The sequence below is a fragment of the Girardinichthys multiradiatus genome, chromosome 12, assembly GCF_021462225.1.
Source record: "Girardinichthys multiradiatus isolate DD_20200921_A chromosome 12, DD_fGirMul_XY1, whole genome shotgun sequence".
Taxonomy (NCBI): domain Eukaryota; kingdom Metazoa; phylum Chordata; class Actinopteri; order Cyprinodontiformes; family Goodeidae; genus Girardinichthys; species Girardinichthys multiradiatus.
The window spans coordinates 44280757-44300352 of NC_061805.1; the positions used below are offsets into that span (position 1 = coordinate 44280757).

The 19596-nt window shown below is 39.6% G+C and overlaps 1 protein-coding gene across 1 annotated transcript in view; it reads right to left on the reverse strand.

Annotated features, from left to right (window-relative positions):
- Nucleotides 1–1680: 1680 nt before the first annotated feature.
- The window catches only part of ksr2 (kinase suppressor of ras 2), a 212795-nt gene continuing 194879 nt past the window's right edge, over nt 1681–19596 (reverse strand). The window contains exon 22 of the mRNA XM_047382133.1: nt 1681–3921. Within this exon, the coding sequence (XP_047238089.1) occupies nt 3915–3921 (7 nt within the window). The 3' untranslated portion in view covers nt 1681–3914. The remainder of the gene's footprint in view (nt 3922–19596) is intronic.

Genomic DNA, 19596 nt, shown 5'->3' on the forward strand with positions numbered 1-19596 from the left:
ACAAGTTTTCAAAACAAAAGAGAGCCTGGACATCTAAAAAAAAAAATAATAAAATGAAATAAGCACTTTAGTTAAATACTGAACTGTATGTTCTCTTTGTTGTTTATTGCATAGCCTTGAGGTTATTACACACCTACGTGTGGGGGAAGAGTTTGAATATTCAGTTAGCTCACTGTTTTCAACAAACATAAACCTATATTTTTGTCTAGTTATATTTCTGTGGTTGTGCCTTTGCAAACACCTTGCACGTTTATTAGAAAAAATCTCCCTTTCCTTGTGATTCAGTGTTTTAGAAGCAAATTCCTCACAGAAAGGACAACACATTCATTCCACCGAATGCGTATATCAATAGAGCTATTTAACATTCTTGTGGTTGGGATCGGGTTTTTGGAATGCATTCCATTCTTTCTCAGTCACTTGGAAGAGATTAATTTGCCTCTTCAGACAAATGCGTGTGCCGATTTCTAAGCTAGCAGACCATGTAATAGAATCAGTTAAACTCATATTGTCATTGGAAAGTATAAATATCCTCCTTTGATTCTCAGTATCTTTTCATAATTTTCAGGAGGAATGACTCTCTTGGGCTTGACTTGCAACAAAAGTGAAGTTTCAAATAGATATATTTTCTTTTAGTTTACAATGTACTTATATGACTTAAGAATACATAACTGACAAATGCTCTAGTAAAACTAATATCTATGTAAAGTGTTGGCTTTTTGAAACATTGTGCAGCTAATAATGTTCTCATGCGCATGCATTTAGTGATAACAGGTGAAATTCTTGGTGTCAGCGTGTAAAATTAATGTTTTGGTTTATAACCCTTGTTGCTGAAATGGCCCTAAACAAGGCACTTAACTTCCAACAGCGTAAATGCAGCTGTTCAGTGGCCACTTACGCAGTGTAAATGTCTTTGCAGTAGTCATGTGGCAAATTATAGCATTTATGTTTCCTGTTAATGCTGTCTGACTTACATATAGTGCTTATTTGCTTTTGCAGATATATTATATAACAAAACACATTTTCTTGCCTGTGTTATATTCTATGTTTCCAATTAATGCAATACTGTGCATTCCACAGGATAAGTAAAGTTCATCCCAGCTGGCAGAATGATAAATTAAATTTCAATTGAAACTGATTCCATCATAAAATGCAGGCATGACAGATGAGGGGATTTGAAATGCTTTTTCTTTGTAAAAACCACAATCTTTTCCTGACACCTGGATTGGAGGCTTAGGGTAACCAATTTAGTTGCTTAAACTGAGTAAAACCTCAGTAAAAACACAAAGTGGGTGTCATATCTGAGGTAGTAAAGCCTTATTAACAATGCTCAAATAATTTAAACAAATATTCTAGCTTTTAGCTTAATTAGGTTCTTTGGGTGCCTCTCTCAGTTCATGCTTACAATCCAGATATGAATGCATTAATGCTCACTGACAAAAACTGTATGGCACTAAGTTAAGTTTTTTTTTTTTTGCATTACCATTTATAAAAACATACACTACCAGTTAAAAGTTTTAGAAACACTTTCTCATTTAATGGTTTTATTTATCTTTTTGACTATTTACATTGTACATAGATTCTTACAGTAAGCATCAAAACTGTGAATGGACACATATGGAATTATGTAGCAAATGAAAAATTGTTAATGTTTATTATTTTAGATTCCTTAATGTAGCCGCCCTTTGCTGTAATGACTGAAATATTCACTTTTGGCCATCTCTCAATGAACCTCTGGGAAGTTCTTTCAAGACTGTTTGGAGAACCATTTTAGATGACCACCTAATGAAGCTCATGAAGAGATTGCTAAGGGTGCAAAGCAGTAGTCAAAGCAAAGGGTGACTATTTTGATGAATCTAAAATATAAAATTGTTAAGAGTTATTTTACACCTTTTCTATACTTTATAATTCCACGTGTGTTTATTCAGTTTTGATACCTTTGGTGAGGATCTATAATGTAAATTGTCATGAAAATAATTAGACCAATTAAGTGAGAAAGTGTATCTAAAACTTTGACCAGTAGTGTTTTTTTAGTTTGCCTTGTTGTTTCTTTTTGTTGGAAATATGCTAAAACAATTTGCTATAGGAATAATGTGAATAAACACGCACTGATCAGTATATGTCACGTCTTCTGATCCTAAAGTAGCACCCTCTACTTCCAGCGTCGAGTCAGTTTTAGCTTAAAGACGCTCCACAAATCCATGTTAAGCAGGAAATCATGCTACAACTCCCCTAACAGACATAAATAATTCAGCTTGCTATATTTGAAAGAAAGTTAAGTATGAAGGGACACAGGGGCAAATGACACAGAGCTGCATTAGCACAAAAAAGCAAAGATTGTTTTTTTATGTTCTAACTGGCTGGCCAATGGCTATTTTATTGAGTAATCTTGTTTTTTATTGATTCCTTCGGTTCTATTATGAGAAACGATAAACAATGATCAGTCTCAGCCCATCCCTGTTGAGTTTGTAGTGATAAAACTAGTGCATATTTGTTAACTTCTCTTCAAAACCAGTGCTCTAACTAGTGTCAAATTCATATTCTTGTGTACTTGCTCAAAAGTACCCCCAAAAAATCGAAAAAGCTTCATAGTGGTTAGAAAGGGCCTTTAGGCATGATCTGGATCACCCTAGAAAATCCTGGAGGAGAAAGTGAGTTTAGCATCTAAACCTTAAGCACCCTTGGGTTATGCAGCAGGACAATGATTTATAACAGACAAACATATTCACCTCTGAATGGCTAAAAAAATCTAAATTAAAGTTTTGTAGTGGCCTAGCCAACGTTTTTACTTAAATCTGACTGAAATGCGGTGGTATTACCTTAAATAGACTATGTATGCTCAAAAGTATTCCAATGTGGTTGAATTAAAACAATTCTGCAAAGAAGAGTGGGCCAAAATTCATCAACAGCGAGATAAAACACTGATTGCCAGTCATCACAAATGTTTGATTGCTGATGCTGTTGTTAATGGCATTATGAAGTTTAGAGGCCAGTTATGTTTTCATGGGTAATGTTGGTTTTGATATCTTTTTATCTCTAAATAAAATTATATTTTGAAAACTGCTTTTTGTAATACCTCAAGATATTTTGATGTAAAATTAATTAATATATTTAATGTGAAAATTGTATGTATGAAAAACAGAAGGAATCTGTAGGGGAAAAAGTGTTCCTTGCCAGGATGGGCTAAGGCACACAGCATTATTTGGACATAGAAAACAGATGGATGGATGGATGTATATTGAAACTTAGAAATTATCATTTTAACTGGTCTGTGGTGACTTGAATTAGCTATATCTGTTACATTCAGAAAAAGATTGTGGTTTTGGTCGAATGTAGTAAAAAAAATTTTGCCCACAAATTGAAAACAAATAAAACTTTTTTAAACAAATAAAACCCCTCCTAAAAGCCATATGTATCATATTGTTAATGCAAAATGTTTTGGAAATGTCATAGGGGTTATTACCATACATCTTGTGATAATGTAATATATTCAAACAACAGAAAATAAGATTGTACTTTACGTGCCAAATTAGATGTTATTAATAACAGTTAAGCGGGTGAACTGCTCAGAGTGTGTCTCTTGGGATCTAAGCTTCACAATCATCATAACAATCATCTTCAGGCATAGAGTGGAGAAAGGCCTCTCTGTTTGAAATTCGGCGGTGTTTATGACCCACTCTGGCAGAGTGGGCCAATACTGACCGCTAAAGGGTCCATTCAGGCATGAGGGCACATGTACAGTTGTATGTAAGTGTCTAGGTTGTGGCAGGAAGAAGGGGCAGAAATAGATGGGGTTGAGGAAGCAAGGTGGAGCAAAGAGAGCACAGGTGGCAGGGCAGGCAGGTGGACGGTGAAACAGATGTAAGCAGAGCAGAAGACGAACTTCACGCAAAGACATAGTCCTTTGGATGTCCCCGTTACAGCCTAGAGCAGGAAGGGTAAGGGAAGGAAGCAGAAAGAACATTAAATTGGAAGGTGTCTTGACACACAGCCTTGCACGTCTCCACACTGTTAGCAGTCTATGTTCAGACAGACAATTTAAGATGAAATGCACACAAATCTGGAGGGCACCAATAAGGTCTTTTCAATGGCAAAACCAATAAAATTATCCCTGTAATTAGTTACAGCATGGAGCTTTATGATCCTGAACACATTCTTTCTCAATAAGAATGACATATTATATAGTGCTACTAGTTACCAGGCCATGAAACAACCACAAGTCCTCACAAAGCCGTTGGTTTGGTGGTTTTGTTCATAGAACCTAGCAACCAATAGCATTTGAGGACAGTATTTATCACCTTGTAGACAGCTAATTAACCATATTAAAACTCTGAAATGCTGACGTTTAAAAAGCAGGTCAGACATAAAATTGTACTAACTTACTTTTTACTGTATGTTATGCTCTTCTTATTATTAGTATTATTATTATTAATATGATTGACTTTTTATATGATAAAAGGTGTGAGCAAGGCTTTTTTGCACACAATATTATATGCCCTGGTAAACAATTTATGTATTTGTAATACATATTTGTGAAGGTAATAGATAATGTATTTATTTTTAAAAATGTATAATTTTGACATAAAATTGAGTGAGGTCTTGAGTGACATCTTGTTAGCCTGTAAGTTTTCTAATAGTTGAAAAAAGCCATATTTAAACCAGTATTGAGAGACATTAAGAAACATTTGTGCATGCCTTGGAAAATATTACCTATCCAAAAAACAAACACTCATGGAAAAGTTCAATTTCATTCATTTAATTTAATTCTCATTTTCATCATCTATTTTACATTGACTTTGTGAATATTGTCATTTGACCTCTCTTGCTAGTTTATCTAGTCTACATTATAAAATATTTCTGCCAACATGTTAAAATTGATGGGATGTTTTCTACTCAGTAAAATGACATACATGCATACAATCAAATCTCAAAATCACTTTAAAGTATTTGCTAGGACTCAGAGAAGAGATAATATGGATGATCTCTTCTCTGAGTCAAAGATTTGGTGAAGTTGCACTCTATATTAGCATAAAATATTAAAAAAGTTTTTTTTATCTCCTGATGTTCATAACCTGCATCCAATTTTTTTATTAATGAAAATGACTATGAATCTTGGTGAGTCCAAGTGGCACTGTTATTGTGCATTGTCTGACAGATGGGCAAGCACAGGGCTTGCTGTAGGGAAGACTGGGTCACATCCTCCATCCTCTTGGATTATGTAAGATTTATTTTTGGGATGTACAGTTCAAACCAGTGTGGTTTGCCAAGTAGTTGTCAGATCAATCTCAATTTCTTGATTATGTGAAATCACCAAAAGTTTGACCGCCAAAACATTCTCCCACAAACCTGTTAGGCATGCAACCTCTGGTTATATTCAGACAGTAAGACATTTTCCGTTTGATTTGACATGACGAATATTTATGGCATTGATGTTAAAATTATTCCACCACTAAATGAGGCCAACAGCTGCGTGGGACTTATGACAAACATGCAGGTGCTGTCTGTATTTTCCTGGCTCTGGGACTTAACAGGCATCTCCTAACTGGCAAGACTTTGGGCTCAGTAAAGCTGAACCTTTACTAATTTCCTTTAATGGCTCACATTTTTATGCATCTGCTCAGTCTTTCTGTCTGTTTACTTGCCGAACCTCTGATCAAATGTAACACCATATTTAATCAGCATGGTTGTCTTTGAATACATTAAGAGAATGCCAAATTCCTTGGATGCTGTGCTGTGAAACTCTAATCTTTTTCTCTAAATTTGCTAATTTAACATATGGATACAGGGTTGTTTTTATTTATTTATTTATTTGTATGTCTCAGTCATGTCTGTGAAGGTAATATTTAGTCTCTTTAATTTAAGTAGGAGCCAACAAGTTGAAAGCATTGCTTGTATGTGTTTTTTCCTTCACATGTTGAAATAGGACAAAAGTCTAGTTTAACAGCTAATAAACTTTGTAAATTTGTATTACATTTTAAGAAATAATCAATTTTATAATCACTCTGAAAAAAGTCTGTCTGCAGGCTGAATGTTTTCATCCTGCATGAGTAACACCTTTTACAGATTAACCAAGGAGACTGTAAATTTCTCAGATTAATATTTATTTATCGTCAGTCATATCCATTACACAAATGAATGCTTATATTTATTACTAATCACATTAGGGTATATTTTCTAATAGTTCTAATTAAGTATAAAGTGACACAATTGTCAAACGAATAGAAAAAACAAATATCTATTGCTCATTTTCTGATCCACAGCTAAGAGAGGGAGTTGTAGAAATAAGAAATTGAACAATCACAATGTTAGCTAAAATGTTTAGGATTTTTAACTTTTATCACTTGTTTACAAGTCTCTCTGAAGTTTAAAGAAAGGGGTTTCATTCAAGAACGAAGCAGATTTTCAGGTAAAGTGTCATCACATGTGCTTGATCAGCAAACCAGAAGCAGACTTGAGGAAAACTTTGGCCCTATCATCCAATCGAGAAATGTATTTTATTATTCTGTTTTACCACATTCTTTTGAAAAGAGAGGGAGCCAGAAAATAGTCCATTATTGTAGATAAAATACTATCTCCAATCTAAAGCTGTTACACATTTAGGCTTTCCAGCATGTAATCATTCTGTTAAATATAAAGAAAAGCTTACTTTAACATTAGTTTACCTTAGTAACCCATGGGTTATCATGGCTCATTGAAATATCTGTTTTGAACTTCTAAATTAGCAAAATAGGATCCTTCATATAAGATACCTTGACATATTAAGATATTTAGATTAGACTGTTTGCGCATAACACTTCACAGCATAAAACAAAAATCTGATCTTTTAGAGCAAGGATGTCATGGGCATGGGATCAGAAGTTGTGGCTAAATCTAAGAGTTCAGCAAGGGTAATTTAAAAGGCCTTGGTGAAAGCATTTAAGTTTGTATGAAAAGTCAGACCTAGTTTTGTTAAAATGTTCTTTTTCCTTTTTGTATGAAACAAATAGTGACAAAGTAACGTTAAGACGGTTTGGCAAACAAAATACTGAAGTTGACCACACACCTTCTTCAAATCAAATAAAATTGGTAACAAACGTATGTGCTACATTTGTGCTAGCTTTGTATAGCAACATTTTGTTTTGTGCCGCAATCACTTTTAAGATATTAATAAAGTTTCCAGAGGTCACTGAAGGTCAACCATTCCCCCAACACTAACCAAATCTAACACAAATGATGTCAGTTGATTTTGCTATACTATTACTTTGAAGATTTTAAAGTTTAAGTCTTCCAAAGTTCAACCCCCCAATCTGGTTACCTAAACCAGGGACCTGGCGAAACAGCCCCACAGCATGAAGCTACCACCATCATGCTTTACAATAGGTACTGTGGTCTTAGATTTGAAATCCTCAACTTAGGTATTTCATCCATTATTGTGTTTATGTGGCCAAATAGTTATTTTTTGTCTTTTCTCACTGTAAAACCTTTCATTCAGCAGGTCTATGTGGGAAGCTGAAAATTTTAGTTCAGCTTGAGGATGTCAATTTTGAAACAAGAGCCCATTTATCTTTGCAAAAACCTGGAACAGAATTTTCTTTGCTTTAAAGACAAATGTTGTTGACCGTTTAGGGATAAATTGTTGCAGTTTGATTAAATGAGTCTTTTAAACTTTATGTTTTACATTTTTGAAAAATAAACAAATCTGGTTAGCATTTTTATAATGAAATTTTACTGCTACCACTCAGTGAAAACTATAATTCTGGATCATTAACTGGGCATAAATTCACTTACCTTGAAAAACTGTCAAGTGGTAAATTGATGTTTTGATGACTGCTTTTTGTGGTATGAGTTTGATAAAATCCTCTGAGCATCACAAACCAATATGTCACTATTTCATGTGTGCAGTGTTATATCAGTCCATCCAAAACAAGAACTAGTTCTAAATTCAGTTCAGCCAGGTTAAAATGAATTAATTAATATTGATTGTCCACCATAGAAACCATCTGAACTAAGTTCATTGCTCCAACATGAACTAGGCCTTATTGATTCATCATACAGGTCCTTCTCAAAATATTAGCATATTGTGATAAAGTTCATTATTTTCCATAATGTCATGATGAAAATTTAACAATTCATATATTTTAGATTCATTGCACACTAACTGAAATATTTCAGGTCTTTTATTGTCTTAATACGGATGATTTTGGCATACAGCTCATGAAAACCCAAAATTCCTATCTCACAAAATTAGCATATCATTAAAAGGGTCTCTAAACGAGCTACGAACCTAATCATCTGAATCAACGAGTTAACTCTAAACACCTGCAAAAGATTCCTGAGGCCTTTAAAACTCCCAGCCTGGTTCATCACTCAAAACCCCAATCATGGGTAAGACTGCCGACCTGACTGCTGTCCAGAAGGCCACTATTGACACCCTCAAGCAAGAGGGTAAGACACAGAAAGAAATTTCTGAACAAATAGGCTGTTCCCAGAGTGCTGTATCAAGGCACCTCGGTGGGAAGTCTGTGGGAAGGAAAAAGTGTGGCAGAAAACGCTGCACAACGAGAAGAGGTGACCAGACCCTGAGGAAGATTGTGGAGAAGGGCCGATTCCAGACCTTGGGGGACCTGCAGAAGCAGTGGACTGAGTCTGGAGTAGAAACATCCAGAGCCACCGTGCACAGGCGTGTGCAGGAAATGGGCTACAGGTGCCGCATTCCCCAGGTCAAGCCGCTTTTGAACCAGAAACAGCGGCAGAAGCGCCTGACCTGGGCTACAGAGAAGCAGCACTGGACTGTTGCTCAGCGGTCCAAAGTACTTTTTTCGGATGAAAGCAAATTCTGCATGTCATTCAGAAATCAAGGTGCCAGAGTCTGGAGGAAGACTGGGGAGAAGGAAATGCCAAAATGCCAGAAGTCCAGTGTCAAGTACCCACAGTCAGTGATGGTCTGGGGTGCCGTGTCAGCTGCTGGTGTTGGTCCACTGTGTTTTATCAAAGGCAGGATCAATGCAGCTAGCTATCAGGAGGTTTTGGAGCACTTCATGCTTCCATCTGCTGAAAAGCTTTATGGAAATGAAGATTTCATTTTTCATCACGACCTGGCACCTGCTCACAGTGCCAAAACCACTGGTAAATGGTTTACTGACCATGGTATCACTGTGCTCAATTGGCCTGCCAACTCTCCTGACCCGAACCCCATAGAGAATCTGTGGGATATTGTGAAGAGAACGTTGAGAGACTCAAGACCCAACACTCTGGATGAGCTAAAGCCCGCTATCGAAGCATCCTGGGCCTCCATAAGACCTCAGCAGTGCCACAGGCTGATTGCCTCCATGCCACGCCGCATTGAAGCAGTCATTTCTGCAAAAGGATTCCCGACCAAGTATTGAGTGCATAACTGTACATGATTATTTGAAGGTTGACGTTTTTTGTATTAAAAACACTTTTCTTTTATTGGTCGGATGAAATATGCAAATTTTGTGAGATAGACATTTTGGGTTTTCATTTTCATGAGCTGTTTGCCACAATCATCCGTATTAAGACAATAAAAGACCTGAAATATTTCAGTTAGTGTGCAATGAATCTAAAATATATGAATGTTAAATTTTCATCATGACATTATGGAAAATAATGAACTTTATCACAATATGCTAATATTTTGAGAAGGACCTGTATTTGTGTCATGATCTTGGTAGGTTTTTGTGTGTGAGTGATATTTGTGTGGATTCTGAGTTCTCTCCTGAATAGAGGATCTTTGCTGGTGAGAGTGACAGCAGGCTCCTGACAGCATACCTGTTGTCTATCATCTAATTCTGGCTGCTTGAGATTTAAGGAGCTATTTGACAACTAGTCATTGCCTGATGGTCAACCTTGCTGGTAGACTTCAGCCTCTGATTCCTAGCAAACCTTGCTCCTTGATGATTTTGTCTATTTCCATGTTTTTGCCTGTTTCACCCGTTTGTTCACCACCTGCTATTTCTTTTTTTTCTGTGACTCCCAGGAAAAGTCTGATTACTCCCTTGTTCACAAGAATCCATTTGCCAAAATCCCAAGATCTCTCAAAGACATTTTGGACCCAACTAACAGCTCCATCTTCCCCAGCCAGAACCTGCCTGTCCATTCTCAGACTCTGTGCAAGCTACCCATGGATCCTTAAAGATCACCTGGCCTCCAAGCCTCCAAACACACGAATCCATTGCCTCCAGGATCATAGCCTCTCTTGCAGCCTTCGCCTACCACTGAGCCCAGTAAGCCACCCGTCTCATCACCATACTACCAAAGATTTCTACCACTTCTCTACTCCCCTTCCCAGATGCCAATGAACCCGACTGCCTGAAGTCATCTTTAATTATTATTGTTGTAAATAAATATTTAAACTGCTTCATGACTCCTGCCTGATTCTGCATGTGGATCAAAAAATTCCCTAGGACTGACAATTTGATCTGAAAAAAGTTTAAAAATATACATCTAGATCATTCCCAAGAAAGCATTTGCATTATCCCGTTGCCTAGCGTCTGTATTATTCTGCCCTGTTGTCTATTTTATAATGGTTGAAGCACCAAAATTGCTGCCATAATTGACAAATGTTAATGCCTTTATCATATAAAAACAGTATTGAAATTTTTCACAGCAGTCCTTGCGGTCTAGTTTGTATTTGCTATAACTTTTAGCCCACTTATTACCATCTATTCAGCACAGACAAGACTTGCCATCAGCTTGTTGCCTTGCCCTTTAAACACAGATTCATCCTAAAGCAGTTTCTAATAAAGATTTTTATATATTTTATATATATATAAAGTGGAGCTTTATAGAGTTAGCTGTGATTCTCCACTTGTGAAAGTAAATCTGTTGGGGTTCTTTTTGGTGCTAAGATGACAATTCTGAGTCTACTCTGCTGAGCAAGACATTTATATAAAAAAACACAGATTGATAATTTATAACTGTCAGATACTGAAAGTTGAAGTTGTCGTGGGCAAAACGGCAGAGGGACTCACTCTCTGCACATTTTTGATAATTCTCTAGCTGAGGGAATAAACAAAAGATTCAGTTAACCTATATATAACTTTGGTCATAAAGGAGTTTAAACACCAAGATGTTTCTCTTAAATAAAAGTTTTCAATTCAATTCAATTCAGCATATTTATATAGCACCAATTTACAACACATATTGTCTTAAGGCACTTTGTACACTCACAAAAAAGACAATTCAATCTACTGATTTAGATTCCAAGTCAGATTGCTTCGAGCGACTTTCAACATTGACTCCTCCTGGATGAGCATGTAGACAGTGGACAGCTGCTTTCACTGTGTCGTTGACTTTGCAGCAATACCTCATTTTAAAATGAAAATCTTGATTCTGTTTGATCAAAATGTGACAAATAATTTTGTCAGATAAATAAAATAGATATGTGCTGTTCTTTCAGAGACATAACTGCAGGATAGTACAAGATTAGTTTTAAGAGCCCAACTTTGCTATAGCTTTGCTATACCTGCCGCCTATAAACTATAGAATGAGAGTACAAGCCTCCCCTCAGTTTAACCTGACAGTTTTAAGGGGTAGGGAATGAGCCTGCAGTTAATATCCTTTCATGTAAATTAACCCCATGGAAGGACTGGGGTTGTTGACATTTTGACTTTTAAACGTTCATTAAAAACAAAACCAGCACATATTAATATTTTTGCTGCACAAACCAGCACAAACTTAGTGCAGTTGATTGAGATCAATTTTGTTTCATTTGAAGAAAGTGTGGGAGCCAACTTCACTCAGGTAAAATAACATCCTTGGTTAGGTTTAGACAAAAGAATACTGTGGAAAGAGCATAACTGGTTAAATTACAGAGGAATTTAAAAAGATGTTGAACCTTCCCATATAAATGGTGCAAGTTATACCCTTGCACAGAATAGTAGACCTACGTATTGCAGCACCCTCCACAATTATTGGAACCGCTAGTACAGATGTATAAATAAGCCTTAAAATAAATTGGGTTTATAGTGATTTAGTGACTCCTTGATGCTACTCTTTGCAAATAACAGGAAAAAATGTTTTGTTGAGATTAATCACATGCTCTGTGACCTTCTCTGGAGAAGTAGGCTACTTCTCTGGATAACTTGTAGATATAACTGAGAACTAGGGGTTGGACACCATAAAACTGAAACACCTGTCATTTTAGTGTGGGAGGTTTCATGGCTAAATTGGACCAGCCTGGTAGCCAGTCTTCATTGATTGCACATTGCACCAGTAAGAGCAGAGTGTGAAGGTTCAATTAGAAGGGTAAGAGCACAGTTTTGCTCAAAACATTGAAATGCACACAACATTATGGGTGACATACCAGAGTTCAAAAGAGGACAAATTGTTGGTGCACGTCTTGCTGGCGCATCTGTGACCAAGACAGCAAGTCTTTGTGATGTATCAAGACCCACGGTATCCAGGGTAATGTCAGCATACCACCAAGAAGGACGAACCACATCCAACAGGATTAACTGTGGACGCAAAAGGAAGCTGTCTGAAAGGGATGTTCGGGTGCTAACCTGGATTGTATCCAAAAAACATAAAACCACGGCTGCCCAAATCACGGCAGAATTAAATGTGCACCTCAACTCTCCTGTTTCCACCAGAACTGTCCGTCAGGAGCTCCACAGGGTCAATATACATGGCCGGGCTGCTATAGCCAAACCTTTGGTCACTCATGCCAATGCCAAACGTTGGTTTCAATGGTGCAAGGAGCGCAAATCTTGGGCTGTGGACAATGTGAAATATGCATTATTCTCTGATGAGTCCACCTTTACTGTTTTCCCCACATCCGGGAGAGTTACGGTGTGGAGAAGCCCCAAAGAAGCGTACCACCCAGACTGTTGCATGCCCAGAGTGAAGCATGGGGGTGGATCAGTGATGGTTTGGGCTGCCATATCATGACATTGCCTTGGCCCAATACTTGAGCTAGATGGGTGCGTCACTGCCAAGGACTACCGAACCATTCTTGAGGACCATGTGCATCCAATGGTTCAAACATTGTATCCTGAAGGCGGTGCCGTGTATCAGGATGACAATGCACCAATACACACAGCAAGACTGGTGAGAGATTGGTTTGATGAACATGAAAGTGAAGTTGAACCTCTCTCATGGCCTGCACAGTCACCAGATCTAAATATTATTGAGCCACTTTGGGTGTTTTGGAGGAGCGAGTCAGGAAACGTTTTCCTCCACCAGTATCACGTAGTGACCTGGCCTCTATCCTGCAAGAAGAATGGCTTAAAATCCCTCTGACCACTGTGCAGGACTTGTATATGTGATTCCCAAGACGAATTGACACTGTATTGGCCGCAAAAGGAGGCCCTACACCATACTAATGAATTATTGTGGTCTAAAACCAGGTGTTTCAGTTTCATTGTCCAACCCCTGTATTTCCTAAATACTGCAGTACAGCATGAACTATGACATAAGCACTATATGACTGTGCTTGATTGAACAGCAAACTCATTTGACCTGAACCCCATAGAAAATCTGTAGGGTATTGTCAAGAGGAAGATGAGAGATGCCAAATCCTACAATGCAGAAGACCTGAAGGCCACTATTAAAGCAACCCTGGCTTCCATTACATCCTAGCAGTGTGACTGGCTGATTGCCTCCATATCATGCTGCATTGATGCAAGAAGTCATGCAAAAGGAGGCAGAGCCAAGTATAAAAAATTAACATATTTTTCAGAACCCCAACATTTCGGTTTAAATTTTTTCATTGATGGTATGTAATATTTTGATTTTCTGAGACATTGAGTTTTAGGTTTTCATTATGTGTAAGCCATAATCATGAAAATTATGAGAAACAAAGGGTTGAAATATTTCACTCTGTGCAATGAATCTATATAATTCATGAGTTTTCTTCTTAAATAAGTGAAAACAAATATTGAACAGTTTAATGAAACTCTAACTTTTTGAGATACCTGTATATAGGCACTCAAGAGATGTAAGCAGTAAAAGGTGTCAGAGCTATGAACGCTATTTTATGTTAGGGTGTCATTTTTGTTCTTTTTACTTTCTTGTGAAAAACACAAAAGTCAAACTGGATAAACATCTCTCTTAGAGGTAGAGGTGCACAAAGAGGTGCACAAAGCTTTTTGAATAACTGTACATAAGTCTCTGGGCACCGGTAAAGTCATGACTATACGTATTTAATCAATGCATGTAGACTCGAGTCAGTTTCCTGGGTTTTGGTCACAAAATGTTTCTACAAACCAAATGACATCCATTTAGTTGTCCCTTTTATTCTGTTGGAGGCTGCAGCAAACTGGGGCATCTCGGAGGTTTATATTTTAGCAACTTTAAGCTATATTTTTCCCAATAAGGATTTTAAACTCACAAGTACATGACTTTGTGTTCTTTGTTTCATTTGCTTTTTAAAGTTCTATCTGTGTCATAATCTATAGAGATTAAAAGTTGTATTTATCCAGAACTGTACAGTTTTTAAGGCTTTGCAAACGGGCATTGTCGGGCTCTGGGAGTTCCTGTTTGTATTTTTGTGCCTGCTATTTACTTTGCTTTGCCTCTAGGTGTCGCTTGTGTGCTGTTGGGTTTGGACAAGTGTTCTCCATCTCCTTGATCAAGCTGGGAAGTTTATAAGGAGCATGCTGCCAGCACTTCGACGCCTGAGTGTTTTGCCTCTGTGGTACATTCAACTGGCCAAGTTTATGATACCCACGTTTATTCTAAGCTTTGACTTATCAGTCTTGTCCTCGCTTATTTTCCATTTTCAGTTTTGGACCCAGTTCAAGCTCCTTGAAGAACCTACCTGACCTCACCTCCATTGACAAGATTTCCAGTCAGGCTTTGCTGGCAGCTGTTGGACTCCATAACCTCAGCTTCTCCGAGCGAAACCTGTCCACCCTCCAGCGAGCGACACCACTGGACCAAATCAGTAAGGAAACAACGAATAAAAGTTTTGATCTGTCGAAAGGATCAGTTATCAAAGTGACCAGGCTTACCAAACTTACCAGACCTGGAATAACTGCCCTCCGGTGAACCAGCACCTGTAACAAACTGTAAGATACCTCACACCGCAAAATCCCCATTGTAATCATCCTCTACTTACCTGTTATCCTTCCAAGCGGACCTGTGAACAAATAAACACGTTAAACTTCATTTTCTCTCTGAGTGTTTTCTGCATGTGGGTAAGATTGGCAACCAAAATGACAGAACACTCAGGCCAAGCCGACCCAGCAGAAACACTGAAAAGAACCCTAACTGAACATAGTCACCAGATTCAGGCTGAAGGTTCATCTCTCCGATCTCTTCATAAACAACAAAGACAAACAAATCAACAACTTGACTGGATTTCCTCTCTCTTACATGTTCTCAGTACCAAGGACTCCCCTTCGCCTGATGGCGCTACTGAACCTCCACCGACTCAACAACTACCTTCTGGACGTGACGTAACTTCCCCAAACCTGGAGAAATGTTCTGGGGAGATCAGAGACTGTGGAGGTTTCTTACTACAGTGTAAGCTGGTTTTCAACCAATCACTTCATGTTTATTAACAGGAAGAGCTCTTCGATGGGCTGAATCCAGGTTTACAGACAGTAATCAGTTCGGATGCACCTATGAAGAATTTATTTAAGAGTTCAAACAAACATTCGCTCAAGAGACAGATCAGACACATATTGCCCGCCATTTGTGGGTGCTACAACAACAAAACAAACCTCTAACTGAGTTTTCAGTAGATTTCCACACATTAGCAGCAGCTTCAGGGTGGGATCAGCAGGCACTTAAAGCCGCATTTTTTTCAATCACTGGATGAGGCTATTAAAGACGAGTTAGCTCTGATAGACGAACCTAAGAAATTAAATGACTATATTGCCTTAGCTATACATATCGATTCACGCATGAGAGAAAGGAGAAGGGCCCGCTTTGGGCACGCAGTGAATAAGTTACCATTACTCTCTGGATCTAGATCCACTTTTGCAGCGCCCCAGCCGTTCAGTTTGCCTGAACCAGAACCCATGCAATTAGGTAGAACCAGACTTACACCTGATGAGCGACAGCATCGAAAAGAAGCAAATCAATGTTTTTATTGTGGATCACCAGATCATTTTGTCTTTTCCTGCCCTCTTTGGCCAAAAGGGGGGGTCCATCGACTATAAAGGGGGAGCCGGCGAACCAGCATTGCAACTCTAAGACCCCTAGATTCACCTTGCCTGCTACTTTGTTGTATAACAACGAACTTATCAGTTTTTCGCCCCTGATTGATTCTGGTAGTGATCAGAATTTAATTGATCAAGCCCTGGTCAGCAAATTCCTGTGTCACGTCAAAGGCTTTGGATGGTAGTTCCCTTCACTCCATAACTGACCAGACCAAGCCACTCGAACTAATCATATCAGGTAATCACAGAGAATTTATCACCCTCCTTGTGTTTCCCATATCTCAAAGCTCTGTGGTTTTAGGCCTTCCCTGGTGACAGATTCATAATCCGCATCTTAACTGGACCGAAGTCCGTGTTGAATCCTGGTCATCTAAATGCTTATCTTTTTGTTTACAGTCGGCTGTCTTACCTAACGTCTCTGTTTCGGAACGCAAGGAGGAGGAACCTTCAGATCTCACTCAAGTCCCCACTGAGTATCATGACCTGAGGATGGTGTTCAGTAAGTCTAGGGCCTTGTCTATGCCTCCCCACCGGCCCTATGACTGCGCAATAGATCTTCTTCCTGGAGCACCTTTTTCCTTCAAGTCGCCTATACAACACTTCAAATCCTGAACGAGCCACCAAGGAAAAATATATCTCTGAATCTCTGGCAGCTGGTATCATCCATCCATCATCCTCTCCACTAGGTGCTGTTTTTTTCTTTGTCGGGAAAAAGGATGGATCATTACGTCCTTATATAGATTACCCCAGACTTAATCAAATAACTGTTAAAAATAAATATCCATTACCTTTACTCTCTTCTGCCTTTGAACCTGTACAGGGTTCCACTGTTTTCACCAAATTGGATTTACGCAATGCTTATCACCTCGTCCGTATTCGCAAGGGGGATGAGTGGAAAACTGCATTTAAGACGCCTTTAGGGCACTTTGAGTACCTTGTTATGCCTTTTGGACTCAGCAATGCGCCAGCAGTATTCCAGGCACTAGTCAATGACGTTTTGAGAGATTTATTTTTACATTTTAGTGTTTGTGTATTTAGATGACATCATTATTTACATCACTGAACATCGCCATCATGTCCGCTTAGTTCTACAATGTCTTTTGGAGAACCGACTATTCATTAAAGCGGAGAAATGTGAGTTTCATAAGGATTCAGTCACCTTCCTGGGATTTATTCTAGAGGGTGGACAGGTGCGCTCTGACCTGGACAAGATAAAGGCCATCTTGGATTGGCCACTTTCTGATTCTCGCAAACAGCTCCAGAGATTTCTAGGATTTGCACATTTCTATCGGAGGTTTATCCGCAACTACAGCCAAACAGCTGCTCCCCTGACTCCACTGACTTCTTCTAAGGTCCAGTTTAAGTGGAATCCGGAAGCTAATTGAGCCTTTCATCGGTTGAAACAAAAATTATCTCAAGCACCCATCCTGGTCCACCCTAACCCAGACAAACAGTTTACGTTGGAGGTTGATACCTCAGATATGGGGGTTGGAGCTGTACTCTCACAAAACTCTGACCTTCATGACCGGCTTCATCCTTATGCTTTCTTTTCCCGCAGACTAACTAATGCGGAGCGAAACTATGATGTGGGGGGACAGAGAGCTCCTAGCCATCAAACTAGCGCTGGAGGAGTGGCGACATTGGCTGGAGGGTGCTGAGCATCCTATTCTGGTATGGACTGATCACAAAAATTTATCTTACCTGCAATCAGCTAAACGGCTCAATTCTCGCCAGTCCCGTTGGTCCCTTTTCTTTTTCCGGTTTAACCTCTGCATCTCTTACAGACCAGGCTCTAAGAACCAGAAACCAGATGCCCTTTCCCGTCAGTTTTGTCCCGACGACACTGAAGAGCAACCGGCTCCCATCTTACCCCCCAGCTGCATAGTTGGTTCGTTAACATAGGAGATTGAGAATGTAGTGCAGCAAGCCCTACTTCATGAACCTGATCCCAAGACTGGTCCTCCTACTTATGTTCCCTCCTCCGTCAGGGCACGACTAATTCACTGGTTTAATTCGACCAAACTATCTGCTCATCCTGGTGCCAGTCGGACGGTGGGTTTAATCTCCAGGAGATTCTGGTGGCCATCGTTGCATAAGGATGTTACCGAGTATGTCAAAGCTTATGGAACATGTGCCCAAAACAAGTCCTCTAATCAGCCTCCGGCAGGCTTGCTCCAGCCACTTAGTATCCCAGCACGCCCTTGGTCTCACATCGCCCTTGATTTTGTTACCGGACTGCCTAATTCTCGCGGCATGACCACTATCCTCACAATCATCGACCATTTTTCCAAAGCCTGTCACCTCATTCCCCTTAGGAAGTTGCCATCTGCCTACCAAACAGCCCATTTGCTAGTAAAAAGCGATTTTCGGCTTCATGGAATTCCACAAGAAATTCTTTCAGGCCGTGGTCCCCAGTTTACCTCCCAAGTATGGAGACAGTTTTGTTTGGCTTTAGAAGCCAAAGTTTCACTAACCTCAGGATATCACCCCCAGTCCAACGGTCAGACTGAACATATGAATCAGGAGCTTGAAAGCATCCTCAGGTGCCTGACCTCTATTAACCCTATAGATTGGAGTGATTATTTGCCTTGGGTGGAGTACTCCCATAACGCCCACATTTCAGCTGCTACTGGTCGTTCACCGTTTGAGGTCTCTTTAGGCTACCAACCACCATTATTCCCCGCTGATCAGAAGGAAATAGCTGTTCCTTCTGTTAAGCATCACATTCGCTGCTGTGAGTGGGTGTAGGATTTAACTGTCCAAGCCCTTCACAGAACTGCACTTCAAAATAAAAGATTTGCTGATAGGTGGCGCCGGCCGGCTCCTCTGTATCAGCCTGGTCAAAAAGTCTGGTTGTCCTCCCGGGACATCCCACTTAAGTCTCTCTCCAGGAAGCTCTCTCCTAGGTTTATTGGTCCTTACGAGATAATATCTGTTACAAGCCCCACCATTGTTCCCCTCCATCTCCCGCCCAGTTTCTGGATCCACCCCACCTTCCATGTGTCCCAGCTCAAACCTGTGTCCGCCAGCAGGTTTTGCCCTCCGGCCAAACCCCCACCACCCGCCCAGGATTTTCAGGGGCATCCTGTGTATTCGGTTCGCCACATTGTGGACACTTGTCGGCGGGGTAGGGGCTGGCGATACCTAGTTGACTGGGAGGGTTATGGTCCTGAGAACCATTCTTGGGTTACTCGGTCGTTTATCTGCGACCCTTCCTTGATTGATGATTACCCTTCTTCGCTTGGTTCTTCTGGGCCGCCAGGCGGCGGCCGTTGAGGGGGAGATGGTGTCGGGCTTTGGGAGTTCCTGTTTGTATTTTTGTGCCTGCTATTTACTTTGCTTTGCCTCTAGGTGTCGCTTGTGTGCTGTTGGGCTTGGACAGGTGTTCTCCATCTCCTTGATCAAGCTGGGAAGTTTATAAGGAGCATGCTGTCAGCACTTCGACGCCTGAGTGTTTTGCCTCTGTGGTACATTCAACTGGCCAAGTTTATGA